This window comes from Oryzias latipes, chromosome 22, assembly GCF_053564925.1.
Source record: "Oryzias latipes strain Hd-rR chromosome 22, Olatipes_Hd-rR_3.1".
NCBI classification, from domain to species: domain Eukaryota; kingdom Metazoa; phylum Chordata; class Actinopteri; order Beloniformes; family Adrianichthyidae; genus Oryzias; species Oryzias latipes.
In genome coordinates, this window is record NC_136258.1 from 25694799 (window position 1) to 25714926 (window position 20128).

The following is a 20128-nucleotide window of genomic DNA, read 5'->3' on the forward strand; positions in this document are numbered from 1 at the left end:
GTCGTTTAGATCAGCAAACAGAAGTTTTGATCAGCATCCCCTGGTGGTAGTTAAGGGGTGTACATAGTTTTTTTTAACATTTCTGTTTACGTTTTCCAAATGTATCCACATCAGAGGTTTGTAATGTTTATATGCAACACAGCCTGTGACTGAATTCGAGTTTGGTTGCTTTTCCACATGGAGTCTGCTGCTCCAGGTCAAATGTCAACAAGACACTTAATGAGGGATAAAAGTTTCAGCCTTTTGAGCTTCATAAAATATTAGCGCTCCATTTGTTTGACAGCACTGAAGTGTCTCCTGCTCTGGAAGAAGCCTGAAGAATGCATGAGCGTTCGTGAAAACCAAAATAAATCACCCGCTCGCTGGTTGCTGTAAACAGTGACAGAGTGGGCGCGCGACACTACTGCAGGTCTCCGTCCTTGTGAGGAGATTCCCGCTTGGCCTTCAGCCATCAGCTCGTCCGTTTGCGAGTCGCTTTGAGCCAACCTTGTCGATACCGATACAGCCCTGCTACTGCAAGGAGCCAAATCCAATCCTACAAGCTGGCGAATGGCCCTCACAAACGAGAAGATGGATACAGGCGTATCATGTCTGTCAGCCTGTCAAACGCAGCCAACAAGCTCTGCTCTCATCCACCAGACTCCCTCCTGCCTGTCCATCCATCCATCAGAGGCTTTGTGGCTCTGTTTCACGCTGTCTGTCTCTCTTCCGGTGCGTTGTTTCTTTTCTTTCAGGTTTGTGTTTCAGCCGCCACATCACCAAAGTGACAGTTTTGCTTTTGGGGGGCCCAGAGATATGTATTTTCTTTTTCTCCACACTGGTTTGTTATGCTAATTCCGTTGTGTTCGCGTCTGATGGAGAGAATTTATGTGTGCATACAGGAAGTCTGTGAATTTTTAAAAAATTTGGCACAGGTGGTGCCTAATCCATAGGGGGGCGCATGTTTCCTGTTTTGAAGAAACGCATAATAATCCTTCAGATGTGCTGAATGTCAACGCAGCGATCTATGGGCGACATTATTTATGGTGACAGAAGTGGCGCTTGTCAAAAAAAAAAAGCCCTAACAGGCTGAATAACAAGGGGTTTGTGTGGGATGAACACTGTGATAGGGTTTTGTGTTATTTTTGCCTCCACTTCTCGTTGTTTACACGTGTTTACACGTGAGGATCAAGAGCTTATTTACATAATTAAACATGTGCATCTGTTGTTTTCAAATTCCAGCATTTCCCCGTCTGATCATTCGGTTCTTTCCTGCGTCTCGAGTGTCAGTGGATTCTGTCGGAACGTGTCGTTCCGTGTTATTAGATCTCGCTGAGCTTGTATTCCGCTGTGGCCTAATCATGCACACGTACCGGTGAATGCATATGTGTTTTCTGAATGTTTGTGTAAAAAGAGGTAATATTTATCCTCCTCATCAGGGGTAGCAGCCCTGCAGGGAGCCCGGGATAGACAACACCATCAGAGAGGAAGTCTTTATGCCGGGAGAAAAATGCTTTCAATATGCATTCAGATGAGAGAAAAGGGGAAACGATGAAGACTTTGCTTAAAACTTGTGCTTTTGCAGGAAAAAGGAAAACATTTACTTTTAAAAAAAAAGGTGAATTAGGGTTTAGAAATCTGAGAAACTGAGGTGGTTACTTTTGAAAACTGGGATAAAGTGACAGGAAGTAAATTCTAGATTTTTTTAAAATAAAATAAATTCATGCTCAAACAAGTACTTTCTAAAGACAAGAACTGTAATTTCCTTTCTAACAAGCCACGCCTCAAATTGGGCTTTGGAGCATAGCAAAAAGTGAGAGAAGAAGATGGGATAAAAGAGAGGGCAGCAAAATGAAGATGGAAGGACGGACGTGTACAAAGCAAAAGGCAAGAAGACTGAGAGAGACAAGAGCAGATGAAGATGGAGAGATGGAAATGGACAAAGAGTGCGAGGTTAATGTGGAGTTAATTTGCGAGAGGGACTGTTGCTACGGAGCAGAAAACTGCAGCCTAACTGATATAGTTTCGGCCTCCTAAAAGCCAAAATCAGCAGAAAACCAGAATTTTTTTAACACAAGATCTTCAACATCATGTGTTTTTGATTGGAGGATGCCGCACAGCATCCGTAGACACCTTTATTGTTCCATTTTTAAGTGTCCCAACTACAGTTAGAATAATCCCAATTAGAGTAGCTTGGCCCCCCAAAAAGCCAAAACAAGCAGAAAACCAACAATTTTTGACACTAGATGTTCAACATCATGTCCATCAGTCCAGTTCCCATGTATAGTCAATAGTTACATCCCATGAAGAATTCTACAGAAATAAATGTTCTTGTTGTTCCTTCAACACAGCCCTGACGATCAAGAGACGTTTGTTTGCATGAGGCTTGACACTCACTGGTAATTGTGTTTGTTACACGTGGCAAAACGTGTCGGATGATCTTTTTGCTTAAGGTAAATCCATCCTGCTGACATTGATGCCCTACTTAAAGCCTGACTTTTGTTTGCACAAATGTTTGCCAGATGAAACCCGCCTACATATTGCATCTTGCTTCTTGGAGTGCCGGAGAGATTTCAGTGCTCAGACAATCTCATTTAGTCCTTTGAACCTCCACTTTAACCAAAATCTCTTCATCAAGTGGAAAGCATTTAAGCCAGCGTGGATCTCAAGCCCTGAGCGTGAAGGCCACATTAGTGGGAGTGACAGACGGAGATTAAGTGAAGCTGGAGAAAACGAGACAGTTGTAGATGGAGATAGGAGTGATGCGAAGAGAGAAGGAGAAAAGAAAGAAGAAGAGACTGAAGATTCCTTTGATGTTTGTTGCTTGATTCGGCCGCCTGTTTAGGACGCGGGGAGGTACGGCAAACATCCGAGGCTTCTCCAACCACAAGCTTTGATCACAGTCGTGCTGAGAGATGAAGTTGATGACTGAATACTAAAGAGAAGCAGCACATTCGGGCGCATACATGATCACTACAGTACATGAGGAAAACTGTATGTACAGTACACAAAAATGCATAAAGATTCGCTCCCTTTTTTGGAAGAATTTCCCATTTGAACTGCCAAATCAAGGGGGAAAAAAAATCTATAAACGCTCATTTTTTCCAAATCAAAAACACATAAAACAGCAGTGCAACAATATTTTTTCGTTAAAACTGTTGTTTGATAGTCAAACCTTTTCTTGTCCTGTTTTTAATCCAATTATGTTGAACGTTTTGTGTGATTTACATTGAGTTTATGGAAATCCCTTTGTTTTAAACAGAGTTGTTGTTAAGTGCTATACAAATAAAGTTTGATTGATCTATTCCAATCCTTTTACTGATGCTTTTACATCTCACTTGATGCCTGAGAGCCAAGTCTTTGCTGCGTCAGAATAACCTCGTCTGACCCTCCAACTGTTCTGTGTCAGTGAGGAGAATCTGTGAAACATCAAGCGCTCAGAAACCGTAGATCCCGTCTTAAATTTCAGCACAGGTTTACTCACTGATGAATGCAAAAGCAAATGCTTCAAGCTGGAGCAGAAAAAGTGTTTCATTTCACTCTAAAACTAAATGTCTTCCGTAAGAACATTTCAGAGTTTGGAAACCTGATATCGTCAATCCCTTTATAATTAAAAAGTTTTGCTCTTCCTTGCAATTTTTTCTTGTGTCAACAGGCTGAAATACCAGGACACATCTTTCTCTGGTGATACAGAAAAATAATCAAACCCCATCACCTGCATGATAAGAAACATTTCCTATCTTGGTGATCAGAGTTTACACAAAACGAATCAAAGGATTAGAGGAGTTGCATGATTCATGCTTTGCTTTATTAGAATTCAACGTCCGCATGCCGCCTGTGTGGAATTTTATATCGTCGTGAAAGTTGTAAGGTTGTGTAACCATCTGCCAGGAAATAAACTAATGTTTTTGTGCAACCACATGGAATAGAAACCATTCTTGATAATCCTTTGATTATTGTTTTGAGGATAGATGTCCTCATTTTGTGAAGATGGTAAAAAAAAGCATATTAAAGAACATGTGAAAAAAGGAAACGTTTAGATTGTGTGGAGGTTTTAAAAGGGCAATAACAAATATGTAAAAGGAAATCTGTCTTTGGTGATCGGTTCAGTGCGGTTATAAGCATTCATGCACCAAAATGATATTCTATGATATTCTTGTTGATGCTACCTGCATTGTGTTTTGTCCTCCTCTTCTAATTGGTTCAGCAGCTGTGTACAGCGCTAGTACACAGCACTTGTTTGTATTGCTGGTTTTTCCCAGCACTCTAGTGCAGTGACTGAACAGTTGGTCCACTGATCCTGTGTTGGAAAACAGTGGGGATTCCCAATGTGTAAAGATTACAAATGCTTAGAAATACACTGTTTACACTCTGGATGGGGAACGATGAGATGAGAGCCCACATTGGTCACCAAAAATATCAGCTTTAAAAGAACAACTCTACGGTGGCTCTGAAGTGCAAATCACATAAAAAAAATAACTCGACACAAAAGAAATGTTAAAGTTTAAAAATCAAAACAAATTTCCAGAAACCAAAACATAAAAAACCCAAACATTGTGGAAAATAAAAGTAATTTCCGGAAACCAAAAGAAAGGGTTGAAAAATGAAACAAAATAAGAGAAGAAGAAAGCAGAAGAATGTCCAGCAATCACAAAACTTTAACAATGGCTGTGGCCAGACATGAAAAGAAACGTCTTCTGTCTGAAGATCTCACCGTGCCAAATAACGTCCAGTTGAAAAGATGAACAAGTAAAGTAATATATGTCCAACACAAGAGGCCTTCAGCTCTCATCTGTTTGCCCAGCTGTTGGACAGGACAAGTTAAAAACAAGAAAAGATGAACGAACATCATCCAATCAGTGATGTCCCATAATGCCTCCTTTTCCGCTTCCTTTTTTTATTATTATTTACTTTTACATTTTATTTTGATTTCTGGAAATGTTTATTTTTTATGAACAGTTTGGCTTTTTTAATCATTGTTGTGACCTTTAACCCTTCATCTGCCAGTTCAACTGAATGACAGAGCACATAAAAAAAACATATTATTAAAAAAATGGAATGTGTGTTTTACTCCCCAAAGACAATAAGCAGCAGAAAAAAACGTGTTTTTATTGATTTTGTCTTGGTTAGGTAGTTAAAGGGTTAATATGTTTTTGCCACCGCACTTTTCAGATGGGTGCTACATTTCTGATAAAAAGCAAAACTGCCATCACTGAGTTTTTTTCGGTACAATTCTAATCAAATTTGCATTTCAGTGTTGTGGTTTGACTGAAGATGCACAAAAACCTGCACGTTTACCCACAATCCATGGCGCCTGGTGTGATTTTTTTTTTTTCAGATGGAAACTTGCAGAAAGTGAGAGTGCATTCCCGTGTCTTTTTCCTTAGTGCAGTGTGTGTGTTTAATTCCAAATGACACACAAGCTCACGAGGGGCCACGAGGGGAAGGGGGGCACAAACTCAGAGCACAGAACCTGCACAGACACACACCTGCAGGTTTCCTTGCTTTAGTGTATTAGGAATGCAGACGGTGTCAGAGGAGCAGGGCAGGGCGCTTAGTAGCTTAATACAACCTAATGTATCCTGGCACATTAGCCCTTTCTTGGACCGAGCATCCTCACTCACCCACTTTAGCAAGCCCTCATTTAAGCAGCCACACACAAGTGCGAGTAAACACACTCTTCTTTGTGAGTGCTAATGTGAAACGGTAGTCGTCCATAAATTTATCAACGCAAAATTCATAGCTAGAGCTTCGTTTCTTTCCTCAGATTGAAATTCGTGGTGAAACAAATTAAAATAAAGTACAAATATGCTCCTCCTCCAGCTGCTCTTCCTCCAGCTGGCTTCCTCCTCCTCGTCCACTTCTCCTTCCTAGTCTGCATTTTCTCATTTAATGTAATCTCATTATCCCATGTTTCCCTGGCTTCTTTCTTTTGCTCTCCGTTGTTTCCTTTTCTTTTATGCTCATTCGCTTTCCACTCCTCCTGTACCTTTTGTCTCACTGCCCTGTTTTTTTTTTTTACATTTTTTTCATTCCTTGCAGTCCTTTTATTCCCATTCTTTGCTTGACTCTCACTGTTTCTCTCCATGCCTCTCTCCTTTGGTAGTTAATCAGACTTGATTGGGAGCAAAGAGAGCCCAGAGGAGCTCCCCAGTGGATCAATGCCTCTAAATGATCTGTTCAAGGATCCCTTTAGAAGCAGCAAAACGTGCTCTGATAGGGCACTGAAGCATGAAGGCGCTCATTTCACATCTAACTCACTTCCTGATTTGCCCTCTGGGAGAGAGATAGCGCCACCATTATACAGATAATTTGCCCCAAAGCTACTAAACAAAAGTGCTTAGACCAAAATGTCTTCATTCCAGGCAATCAATTACTGTCAAGGTGAGAGGAAAATGATGAATTTGTTTAAAAAGCCCCATCTGCATCTGTGAACGCCATGTGAAAGGGCGAGATTGTCTGGATTTGTTTATGCTCATTTATTTGATTGAGGACATTTTTTCTGCCTCCAAGATTTGCAGAGCTTCATGAAACAAGATCTGATAACTTGCCGCAGCAGAATTTTAAATGTGTGTGATGTGGTACATGCAAAATTAAATTGATCGTTTAGCTACGGACGGCAGTGATGATGATAAGAGATGGCGCTGCTGCTGGCATCCAGGCACATGTCCAAAAAGACATTTGATGTTTTTCTGATGAATTCAAATCAGTTTGTGGAAAATTGTACAGAGAAATGTCTGAGAATGAAACAGGAAATTCCAATTGCTGTCTTTAGTGTTGTGCTATCAAACAGACTATCGTGTGCTTGAAAATGCTGATCCATCCAACCAGTGCTGCATACAGTCTTACATTCAATCAGTCAACTTATCCATCCATTAATTCCTACATCTGTCTGCCCATTTGTCCTTTGGTCCACTCTTCTGTTTGTCCATCCATCCATCCATCCATCCATCCATCCATCCATCCATCCATCCATCCATCCATCCAACTTTCCGTTTGGATGAGCGCTTACCTCCTAAAGGACTATGTTTTGTTTTGTATTTTTATTAGTTTTTTTAGTCTTTCAACTAGTGAGCTAACCTCCAGAAGAAGCCCTTTTGCTGCAGTGCTGTGCCATTGACAAGGTTTTTTGATCGCATGATTTTCTGCAATTCATCCCATTGCTAACTGTAAAATCAAACGATGCATTTCAATGTGTTAGATTGCAAAACAACATAAACAGCTCATGTTTCATGTTTACAGTGTATCTAACCATGTTAGCTGGTTTAGGTGTCCCTGTTGGAGACAAATTTGTCAAATAAAACCACAGCTCAAATTCTCTTTAAATTAAGCTTTTTAGTTTGCCGGTGTTTTACTTGCATTAAAAAACTGAAATGATCAAATGCATGTTGGATGCATATTTGGCAAACTGCATATTTCGTCTTTTCAAAATAAAAGTGAAGCTTTTTTTTATCAGACTTGAAACTGTGTTTTTATTCTAAAGCTTCCTTATTAACAGAGTAAAAGTGCTTTCTTTAATGCTCACTATTTAAATAAAAAGTCTGATCACATTTGAATCATTTTTCAGAAGTGCAAATCTGCAGCAAAATGGGATTTTTGTCTTTGTGAATTAAAAACTCTGTAACAAAAATGTTTGGTTCCTTTAGATAAAAGATGATGCTTTCTTCTTGATGGTGGTGACTCTCAATCGCCGTTTTTAAGTGAGTCATAAACTCCAAACTGTCATGTTAAACACGAATGGTAAAGCTGATAAAGAAAATAAAAATCCGGTCCCAACAATCTGCTGTAGCATTTAGAGGCAAGAAGCAAAATATTTTTACCAAACTTGAAGTGTGTTAAGATAATTTTCTGTGTTAATTCAGTGAATAGCATGGGATTGACGCATTAACGTGTCAAGCTCTACTATTTTTACATTTACATTCACATTTACTCTTTATTGTGTAGAATAGTTGCAGGTGTCTTTGATCATCTGCTCTGGGGAGGCTGTGGAACAGAGAGGTTGACCTTTGATTGTTTCTTCTTTGCTCTGCCCACCCATGTGTCAAAGTGTCCTTGGGCAAGGCACTGAACAATACATTTCTCCTGGTTAGTGCTTGAAGGGCAGTTCTGCCGCCATCGCTGTATGAATGTGTGTAACTAAGAGAAGGGTGTGTGACTTGTAGAGGTCTTAGGGCCTTTGAGAGGGTGGGTAAGTGCTTCAGAAAGACGCTATTTACCATTTGGAGTCACAGTCACCTGTTCTCAGTACAGATATTGTGCTGAACGTCCTTCGATCTCCAGATGCTTTAACTTAGCTTTTTTTGGTCTTTATGAGCTGATCTGGGACACGAGGATTACAACATCTTTAATAATTTAGCACAGTTTGATGTTTCTGATTTTTTTTAATGTCTTGAAATGCTTTCCTGTTTACCGGAACTTTGTAAATAAACTAAATTGAACTGAAGCCCACACGAAAAAGGAGCACAGATATTAACCTGACTGATTTTTACTGAGCTGACTTTTAATTACAACAATCAATTACAGCATCCTCGTAACTTTTGATCTCAATCTAGATTGATTAGTAGATCCTTAGATGATTAAATCCATCCATGTAAAGCAATAACACAGTTTTAGCACAAGTAAATTACATAAAAAATCTGTATTTTAACTGGGATTTAGACTGAAACAACAGTGGGATCTGTTCCTATTATACAGAACAGACTGTTTTACAGGTTGGGTCTGTCATCTGTGTCTTTAAGCATGGACCAAATAAAAATGATTTGTGGACCCCAGTGTCCTGGCTGGAGCATAAATCTACAGAACTGCAAGTCTGTAAAGCCTACAGGCTTCAAACTAAGGTGAGATCGACACCAACATGCAAAAAAGTTACTGTATTAAACACAGCAGGTATAGTGCAATGTTTATATATAGCAAGGTTTACTGCAGATGAGAGAAATTTGCCCTCCAGACATTTTCGTGAGAAGTAGAGACAAACAAAATGTCCCCCCCTTTTCTATAGGAAGCCAGTTTTCCCTACTAAAGTCATGTGGGAAAAGCAGACAGAAGCCTTAAATTTGAAAAAAAAAGAAGGTTTTGTTTGAGTATAAAGGGAAGAATGACATCCTCCAACAGGAGGTGGTCCAGATTGAACATTGGTGCTGCAGAGGCAACCTTTAACTGAGCACTTCAAAAACAATAGACACCTCAGAAAGAGGGCAAACATCAAAGCTCACATCAACCCTTAGTCCTTCAAATCCTCAGCATGTGCAGCAGTGGCTGGGGATGTCAGCTCCAACCACATCATCAAATGGGGGCATCGGAGACTGTGTTTCCTCTTAAGACCTCTGCAAGAACCAAAAGTAAAGTGCATTATTATATAATCTGTCTTAGGAAATGGAAGCTGTGAAAATAAATTGTCATTGAAGTCTCCAGCCTTATTTTTAAGTGATTCTCTCATATTAACATAAAGTATACTGTGTAGATAGAGCCCCTTTAATCAGTCAGGCATGCTTACCACCCACTTCCTTCTCCAGCTTCTTTCCCTCTGGGAGATGAGACATGTCTATCAACTGAAGCAACTGCGTTTAAAAATAGCATGCAGTATGTACAAAAGTGACTGCAGCACTGGCGAGAACATGACCTTGGGAGATGATGGGAGAAGATATCACAGTTATGTTTATGCTTTCTATCACTTAGTCTGCGATGGAAATGAGCAACCAGGCAATACTAACCTAACTAAGCACAGCATGGCTTTTATGCAAATCTCCATTTGTTACACCGGTATATTTTGAGCATTTTACAAGTTGTTAAGATTAGTCACTAAGTCAAGTCCAAGACAGAAATATCTGTTTTCCTGATTAAGAAGTTAAAAAAATGTACAACTTTGTTTTAGTCAACAGCTAAATCGTACGGAAGCCGCCAACGGCCTACTTTCCTTTTTATTTTGCCCGTTTTCTCGTGATAACGACATCTACTATGACGTTCTTACAATTATGTGTGTTTTCTTTCACTTTCCTTTTGTTTTATTCTTCTTAATATATGAGCAAAACATTAGTGATTGTAATGTTCAGTAGGAGTCTGTTATTTCATGTTTTTCTCTGACTGACTGCAAAAATGGTGGATGTAATATAACTAAAAATGTGTTAAAGTCGGACTTTCAAAAAATCATGAAGTAATGAATAATGGATGATTAATTATCGCTAATTAATCACTGATTAATATTTTGGATGTTTTTTTGGTGGGTCTGGTGGTTTTGGATGATGTTTGGGCTGGAAAACCACACTTCTATCTGGCAACACTCGCAGAGAATGAATGATGATTCAATTTTTTCTTTTTAAAGTGGTCAAATGAAGCATAGTGGTCTATGGAGCTGTGAAAAGATGAAAAGGCAAAGAGAAAGCAAGACACTTGTTACCAAACTTCCAAAGGTGCTGGAAGACAGATAAAACAAGAAAAACAAGAACAGAATAAAAAAGCTCTAAAAGAAGGTAAAACAAAGTAAAGGATGAGAAGAGTGGAAGAAAAGTAGAGGAAAGGTAAAAGGAGGGGAAGAAAATGGTAACTTTGAAAATATTTCTTTTTATTTATTTATTGTTCCTTCATTCAAGTGTTTTTGTTTTGCCCTCTATCTTCTGACAAATTAAAGAAAAGACAGAAAATTGTAATTTGTTCCTAAAAAGTGATGGATTAACAAATTAGCGCATTGGATAGATTTATTATATAAAATTTATATAATGTAAAATACACTTCATTAACATATCAGTATGATTTCAATTTTAAATTCTTTAAACAAAATTGATTCTTTTCATTGAAGTGTTCTAAAAGTGGACCAGTAAGGACGTTATTTATACCCTATCGGTAAGAATAAAAAAATGAAAAAATTGGTACAACCGCTGCAGAGGGTCCCATGTTATTGTTCGCCTGGGGCCCCAAAACTGCTAAGTCCGCCACTGTAAGTTTATACCAGAGGTTGCATAAAAGATACGTCCTATGGGGGCTTTTGTGAAAGTTTGCAAGTTGTCGAATGGTTTGGGAGCAAATGTGAGTCTACAGGAAAAGTTCTGGAGGAGGTTTCAGAAGACGGCAAAGGATGGGGATCTCTCCTCGGTGTGAGTTGAAGGATGCAAGCAGAAATCTAAACAGCTGTCCATATTCAGTCAGTTCCACATCCACCAAGCACACGCCTAGACACTGTCTGGAGCAAAGTAAATAACTTATGACTGACCAGCAAATAAAGTATTCCTACTTAAACTTTTTAATGGAAAAAAAAACATTAATCTGTAATATTTGATAAAAACATTTGGACATAGATAAAGTGTTCTGCCTTGAAGACAAGTGAGTCCAAATGTCTAGAAAGCTAGACTGACTTGACAACAACACCAACACAAAATATCCCTCAACATTTCCCCTTTGAAGAGAGACTGTTTCACTCCACTGACTTTAAGAATATAAACAGAAGCTCAGTTCCCACGTAAGCAACTTTGGCACTTATGATTAACATAAAAAGAACCCATCTTGTGTGAAGGGAAGGAAAAATGCAGTCATATGTTTTTTAATGTTTCATAGCAGATGCAGTTGAAAAGCAATGAGAGGAGGTGTCACTGAGTTCAAGCACCATCTTATGCATTTCAGAATCTGCATTTTATTTCCTGCCTTCTTTGACTGTGTGCCACAAGGAAATAAACTGCAAAGAAAATTGCTCTGATATAAACATAGAACAATGCACATATTTCCACTTATCTGTGAATTTATTTTGCACATTTCAACAAACCTCCCTTCTTCCTTGTGATCTTTATGTGCACTGAACTGGGTGGACACTGACTGCACACCGCTTTAGGGGGCTCAGATGATCGTATGCGCTCTCCAACATCCCATGAACATCTTTTCTTATGTATCATTCCATTCAGCTCATTCCCTCTTCTAATTCCCATGGCCCATAGCTCAAAGAGCTTTATCAAAATAAATCTGGTTTGAAGGCTGCATATGAGTGGATTTTAGGGTGTTTTGGGGGGGCATCCAGGAATGTTTTGCAGTACACTCCAGTGGGTCCAATAGTTCAAAGATCCTCTATCAAAAAATATTGATAGGTCTTTGAAGATGCTTTAGTCCTAAAAAAAAGAAATGCTCACTCTCAAAGTGTTTGCAATCATATTATTGGCCGGCATTGCAACAAATTGCAGAATAAATCTGGAAATAAACAGATTTTACTATGAGATCCATAGTAATGTATTTTCTGCATCATGGTGCGCACTGAATGCAAAGAAATCTATCTTCAAACTTGTGTTGTATATGAGTCGCACTCATATACTGTAAAGCGCATTTAGTGAGGAAAGACTCAGAGATAAGTCTGTCATTCAGTCAGACTTTATTAACTGCGTTCAAGGTGAAACTAGATCTTGTTTGTAACCCACTACACACTTGCCACTTTAGAATCATTAGACATGTTAGTGTATTCACCATACCTGAAATTCCCAACTTTGTTCGCAACTTGAATCAGACGGATATTCACACATTCGCCTTGACAACACGCATTCAAGCAGCCATTTCAAATGAAAGGTCTATATGACCACCTGTTAATGCACGTTTTGGGCTTTCGCGTACAAAACTCACACGATTAAGCGTAGCTCTGCGAGTTTTTACGACCATTTTTGGGATTCTAAAGACAAAACATTTGGCGACTGAATGCACATTGCCAGCTAAACCAGGTCAAACTTTGACTAATCAGGTACTCAGGTTTGACGGAGCGTTGCTAGTTTGTCTGATGAGCCCAGATGAGCCTAAAGATTTGTTTTTTAAATAAAGATAAATCAAGGCTCTCCTGACACCACGGTCATTTATATCCACTTACAAGCATTTCAAGCTCAACTGGCTAGATTTGCACAGCTTCAACATTGCACACCAAGCCTCTTCTAACTGTAGGCGGCAGACATGCGCCACCTACAGGAAAAGGAGAGGAAAATAACGAAGAAGCCCCTCCCTGCTTGTCCAGTGTGAACACCATGAAGCTAAATATATATTCTTGAATGTCCATCAAATGACTTGTGTGTACTTGGCTTTAGGAACAGGAACATGTAAAAATACACAGTACATGTTAGCTACATTAGCGTATTCACAACACTCAACCAACCATTTTGACCAAGCGCAGTGAACCTCTAATGATTGCTTCAACTTCAGTAATCACAACCAGAATGAATCCATATATGAAGCAATCCACATCAGAATATAAGGCGCATTGTCTTTTTCCTTTTTTTCTTTTAAAAAATGAATGCCTTTTAAGTGTATTTAATCATATGGAAAAATGTGCTGATTTTGAAATCTTTTATAATTCATATTAATCTTTGGAGTTCTAAGTGGTTTGGTTGCTTACTTTCTTTCATGAATGCATTTTTTTTGTGTCTTCCAGGTTCTGGCATGGAGAGTACAGAGTGGCAGTGAACATCAATGACTATCTAGACATCTACTGTCCTTACTATGAAGGTCCTCCATCCCATGGTCGAATGGAGCGCTACATCCTGTTCATGGTCAACCATGAGGGCTACACTACCTGCCAGCACAGGATGCGTGGTTTCAAGCGCTGGGAGTGTAACCGGCCCAGCGGCGCCGACGGGCCTCTGCGTTTCTCGGAGAAGTTCCAGCTCTTCACTCCCTTTTCCTTGGGCTTTGAGTTCAGGCCTGGACATGAATACTACTACATTTGTAGGTCATCACCAAAACAGATTGTGTCTCTGAGTGAAATTCTGAGCACAGAGAGAGGCTGCTCGTTGTGTAAATGTCTGAGTGAGGGTCTGTCTTTGTATTGTGAGCATGCTGCCATTCAGTATGCATTTGTAAATAATGTGTAAATATGCATTTAACACAGGCTGATAGAGCGAGTTTTGAAACGCGGCCCGTGATGCTGATCGCACTCCCACAGGCGGACATAAATACACGTCCCACCGCCCCCCTCTCCCTTTAGTTCTCCATGTATCTCCTTGAAGTCTGTCGCGATCATAAACGGAGAGCTCAGCAAAGTGGTAAAAATGTCGCCAGAGGTATTTTGTAATCATTTTTGTATTAGCCATATTGACGTTTCGCCTCACACCAACAAGTGATGTATTAGTGTCACAAATGAGCTTTGTCCCCCTGAGACAGTTTTTCTGAACAGTTTTAAAAAGATATCATTCCTCCACCAGACAGAGAAAAACCACCAGCTTCAAATTACTTGTAAACAATCTTTTCAACTGCTCGGCGTGCCAAATGCAAGAGCAAGGCTTTACTTGTTTGGACAGTTTAGAGCTAATCAGTTGGTGATCTTTGTAAAGTACTTTAAAAATGACTTTCAAAAACTTTACTGCTGATGCCCAAACTTTGTTGTAGAGAATAGGGCCATATTACTCCTCTGTCTTGAGCTGATTTGCATGAGGCTTATTGTTTGAATTTACTGTTTTTTTCACTGGATAATTACCATATCAACACTTCTCTGATTTGCTGAAGTTGAAAAATGATTGGGGCTGCACAATGGTTAGTGTTTAGTACTTGGACCTCACAGTAAGAAAGCCCTGGTTCAAATCCCAGCTGGGACATTTCTGTGTGGAGTTATCCACACAGGAGTGTGGAGTGTTTTCTCCGGGCACTCCGGCTTCCTCCCACAGTCCAAAAACATGTTTCAGATGTTAATTAGTGACTTAATTGTGTGAAGGTGTATGGCCCTGTGACCCTGAACAGGTCGTCGGTCTGTTGCAAGCCACATACTCACACACACATACACACCTACACTTACGGTGTATGTGGGAAGAACCCGGAGGGTCCGGAGAAAACTTCGCATGGACGGGGAGGACGTACAAACTCCACACAGAAAGGTCCCAGCTGGGATTCCAACGAAAGTAAAACTTTATCCACTTCCAAACCTGGTTCTAAAGATCCATCACCCTGGTTGCTTTTCAACAAGCTCCATTCTCCTTGCCTGTAATTAGATGATTAGCTGGATCAAGTGTCTTTAGGTACTTAACAATCAGCAGAACAGGGATGACTGAAAAGCAAACAGGCTGTTGGATATTAAAGACCAGGTTTGGAGAGCTCTCCCATACAAATTCTACTCAGTGACCATGAAGAATTTTTAGAAATGTAGTATAACAATGACAAAAAAACTACAAACACTTTTTGTGTTGCTGTTTATAGTTGATTAAAGTATCTTATGATACTCCGTGAACTCGTATCATTTGCTTTAATAGCAAAACAGAATGAAAACAGTCCCTTAAGTCCTTGCTCTGACAAACACTGTCCCTTATTTCACCATCCTAAGACTTGTCACAATATTTTTACCACTGACCAAAGTGGTTTTGCTGCCAGTATGAAGGCTGACATAGGTCTGCCCATTTCTTTGTGCATTACCTCTGCACAGTCGGCCGAAAACTAACCTTGACCTTTTCAGCAGGAGATGATGCATCCCTGCCATCAATCATGATGGGGCACAGATTCTGAGACAATGGTTTAGGGTCAGTCTGCAAGCAGGACAGAAATCTTCTGTCCTTGGACTGTGTTTATCATGTCATAGTGATTTTGTCTGTGCTCAGGGAGGGGAAGGAACACTCAGACAAAGCAGGAAAGAGTCGTAGTAAGACTCTGGCACAGGTTTCTTTCATTTTATGGCTACGGATCTTCATCTTTTTTACGCAGACATTGAGGAATAACTCAGTAAGAAATGCATCTGGTAGAAAACAAATGAAAAGCAATAAAAACTGCAGCTTTAAACCCTCTGCACATTCATATTCTGAAAAAATTATGGAACATTTGCAGATACTGCACTTGTCCAAGTTAGTCAGCACTTTCACAAAGACTCAGCAGGCGACAGTCACAGAGCTAAAAAGCCAAATATAAGAGCCTCCTGGTGTCCTACTACACTTTTCCCAGTTGGCACAGACTCACACAAACACACGCTTCTTTGTTTTTACTCTCATGTAAGGACGGCTTGGCCCCTCCAGAGATGTATAGTTGCTGACTTTGGTATTGTGTTTCTGGAGGCCAGTGGGTTGTGAGCATTCCACACGACTGGAGTGTTTGTGAGTCTGTTTGAATGCATGTGTTGTGGGGGGGAGGAGCCGGTCACGCGGGTCAGTTGTCAAGTAATTGTGAATCTGTGAAAAGCCGTGTCCATCATGTTGACTGACAGGCGCGCACTCATTTTCATTTCTCACCGTCTGTCATCAGTTCACACTTATAGAGTCTCAGAGTCTCCCTCATGTCCAGATTGGGTGTGATGTGGAACGATGCTCCGGCAGCTATTGAACAACCCAGACTTTCCGATCTTTTTGTAAAAACACTGATCCTTGGCAGTGATTTAAAGCCGGAGAAGACCTGTACGAGCGTGTGCACGTTGATGTGCATTTGTCACGTGGTTGACATGTTGACAGGTCTGCACCACCCCTTATTTCTCCTTGCTGCCATCGGATGAGGTTCAGTGGTTTTCAATGAGTTTTTAGGAGACAGCAGATAGTGGTCATGCTGGGAAACAGTGGTGCAGCGGGAAGTGAAAGGGGTCTAAAAAACGACAAGAATGGAAACTGTTAACAGGTGCAGGAAAGAAAGTCTGCCTGTGGTTTTTTTTTTTGTTAAATACATTTTTTCTTTTTGCTCTAATTATATAATTTTTAGCCTAAATCACCAAAATCTGTCATTTTCTAGGACATAGGTATTCTGTAGTAGTTCATTAGAAATTCATCTCTGAGTCGTGAAGCAGCCCCACCCCCCTTGCCATCATCCAAAACTAAGCTAAATGTTTACATGCTGTATAGCTAACAGACTCTCACACCTCCGACCTAACAATACCAATGCATCAAAGCGGGCGAGCAATATTGGAGCTTTCCAGCCAAACAGTTTTGAGGCAGACGGTCGGACGGGTAAAACAAACATGTCCATCAATTTAGTCGTCCTTAAGTGGAGCAGGGGGCTTGTTGCCCACTGTATTTGCTGTGTTTTTCAAACTGCATTTTTTTGTCTGCTCCTTATTTACAACTATTTGGAAAAAATAAATACTGAATATAAATGCAATTTTAAGCCTAATTTTCTTAATATATCCTCCAAAATCAGAATATGAAGCCACAAAAACATGTTAAAAACACAGAAGCCACAATTTTTTTTATCAAAGTTGGTCTTCAACAGAAAAGATAAAAAAGAAGATGTTAGAGAAAAGTTGTTCTACGGTAACCTTAACAACTCTTCTCTGCTCACTGGGTGGTGTTCCGACTGGTTGGAGAAATTGTGAAGAAAAGTATATGAACGATGCAAGGATACAAGAGGTGAAAGGAAAAGAGAAGGATGAAAGGAGGAGCTGAGGAAAAGCAAGGAGAGATGAGAGGCCAAAGGCAGGGTCAGATTTGTTTCGTGCACTCTGTGGGTCTTGATGATGGTCTTCCATTGGGTCACGTTGAGCTCAGGGTGCAAACTTCCTCAAGGGAGAAGGACAATAGGTCTCCATGCACTTTTCTGTAGCCACTACTGTGTGTGCGTTCTTTTACAAGCCCCCATACGTTTATGTGTGTGTGTGTGCTTGAGTGGTCAGAGACTTGGTCGCCGTCTCCCCCCGAGGTCTGCAGCTCCATTTCACATCAGAGTCAGGTGGGACTAAAAACCCAGATTCAATTTCATTTGGTGTTCTTTGAAGTTTGATAACGGTAACTTTTCAACCTTTTTTTTATTCTTTTTGGTATTCAGTCTGAGCTGCACACTGCACACTCTGTGGCTGCAACTGTCACCTCACAGGAAGGGGGACCAACATCTGTAGGGAATTTGCATGGATTTTTTTTCTTTCCAATTCCAAAGACATGCAAGTCAAATAGACTTAAGAGTTTGTTAATTTCCCCCAGGTGTGAATGGCAGAGTGACCAAATTCCCATTGGGAAAGCTGATCTATCACAGACTTGTTTACCATGCTCAGCTTTTCATTGAATTTCACAATACTCCACAGCAGCTACAACAACATCAGGATCCTAAAAGGTGTACATAATTGTTTAATATGTTTAACAATTCAGTAAAAACCAAAGTATAACTAGTGATAAAAGAGTCATGCATTCGCTTGATATGTTTTAATGGGCAGCAGAAATGAGGAGGACACTAATTTGTCATCTATAAGCCAATACATGGGATCAAAGGTTTCTCTTGTGAAAATGTACTTTAATTGGTTAGGCCACGCCATTTACAATGGAGATTCATCTACATGATGTGAACCTTAACTAGTCTGTGGAACAGATGACTATAAATATGTGACATGTTTTTAAATGGCCAACAAAAGACATTGCTCCAGTAATGTGGTGCAAAGACAAGAAAAAAACAAAAACAAAACAAAGGTCAAGGTTTAAAGAAGTACAAAAGCAACAAGCATGAGGTTAGTTGTGTTTGGGTTTATATTGAAGCAGCAGTAAGCAAGTTTCCATGATATTACTTAGCAGGCATTTTGGATAATTGCAAATCAGTTGAAAAAGTATAACTGTAATATTTAAAAACTGAAAATTGGTCATATGTAAATATATGTGGAAAAGGTAAGAAAAGTTGTGGTCTTTGTGTGAAATTTTCACAGGTGTATCAAAAATGAACCACATTAAAACCAGGGAAGAAGTACAAATAAACTACGCAAAGAACATGTAAATCAGTGCTGTTTATATGCAATTTATCAGTGATTTGTACATCAATTACATAATTTTAACATCATATGTGCGCCGTATACACAATATTAAAGTTAGACATATGTGGTACATGTGTGTCCGTTGGACATAATATACTTATACTTATTCATTAAACATAATATATAATTATACATTATTATACTGGGTAAAATAAACATACATTGCGTAGTTCTAAACTGACCCAAATTTTTGAACAGCTTAAACCTGAATTCCCTTAAAAACCCGTCAGCCGAAACCCCTCGACGGACATCTGCGCAAGTCCACAAATGACAATTTCAAGAAACACTTGTGAATTACGTATATCATGTATGTATCGAGGAGGACCGAAGTTTCACAAGTGGCAAATGCGCAAAATGCCAGTAGTGGCAGTGTGACACGGCCTTTAGACACAAACAAATCTCTTCGAATCATCTATAAACTCATCTCCTTCGTCTCTTTGCAGCGTCTCCTCACCCAAACCACGTGGGGCGGGCCTGTCTAAAGCTGAAGGTGTATGTCAGACCTCCAGGTAAGTCACATTCAGGCTGCACAGACACACACTCTGCTCACAAAGGTCCAGATTGCCTTTTTGAGCCCAAACCAGGAGTGGAAAAGAGGTTTGTTGGAGTGCACCAACAGACCTCTCTGCTCTGATTCTCAGACCAACCAGGCAGCTCTTTTTTTTTTTTTATTTTTTTTTTTTTGCACACACATGCACACGAAAACACACATTTATTCTGATGCATTCACAGGAACATAGCAAACACAAAAACACAAAGTGGCACACTCATTTCACATCCCATCACACTGGGTGTGAGGGAGACCTTCTGTCCTTGTGAAAAAGATAACTAGGCTGACTGAAAGTGCTCTCCGATTTTTGGCAAGCTTTGAGATTGCTCTGACCGCAAGATTTACATAAAAGAATGAAAAATAAACAAAAAGTGTTATTTTATTTCAAAAGTGAGGATTTTAATTATGAAGGTACAAGAGGAGAAGTTATTTTAAAAATGTCACCTATACATGATGTTGGCCTGCAGAGCTGCCATTCATAAATAACTCCAAAAAAGTCTGACGTGAACAAGCGTCCCATTCTTTAGCCGCCCACACCTGCTTTTTCTTGGAAATCTACGTGCACTCCTGTTCAAAGTTAACCTCCGGAGTTTTCCGCCGTACACAGATTAAGGAATCAAGCCTGGATGGCAGCACTTCCCCACAGATGATGGCACAGCTTTGAAGATTCCCACAAAAGAAAGTCTGCTTTTCCGCAGCTTTTCAGGCTCAGATCATTCCAGATCTCACTACAGAGGCAGGAAATTATCTCCTCCTCCATAATTACTGAAACAACACACATTCTTTTTATTCTGTCACTTTTTAGCAGCTCCTCTTTGAGGTTTTTTTTTTTTCTTTTCGCTGTTAAATCTGTATGACATTGCGACTTCCATCTCGTCAGTGAAAAGCTGTCACTGTAAGGGAGTAGTGTGTGTGTGTGTGCGCGCGTGTGTGTGTGTCAGCTGCTCCAGATTCTGAGTCTCTGT

The 20128-nt window shown here is 39.9% G+C and overlaps 1 protein-coding gene across 1 annotated transcript in view; it reads left to right on the forward strand.

The window, feature by feature from the left end:
- Nucleotides 1-20128, forward strand: part of efna2a (ephrin-A2a) — a 100198-nt gene that overhangs the window by 77641 nt on the left and 2429 nt on the right. Inside the window, exons 2-3 of the mRNA XM_004082446.5 lie at nucleotides 13361-13653; nucleotides 19057-19122. Coding sequence (XP_004082494.2) covers nucleotides 13361-13653; nucleotides 19057-19122 — 359 coding nt within the window. The remainder of the gene's footprint in view (nucleotides 1-13360; nucleotides 13654-19056; nucleotides 19123-20128) is intronic.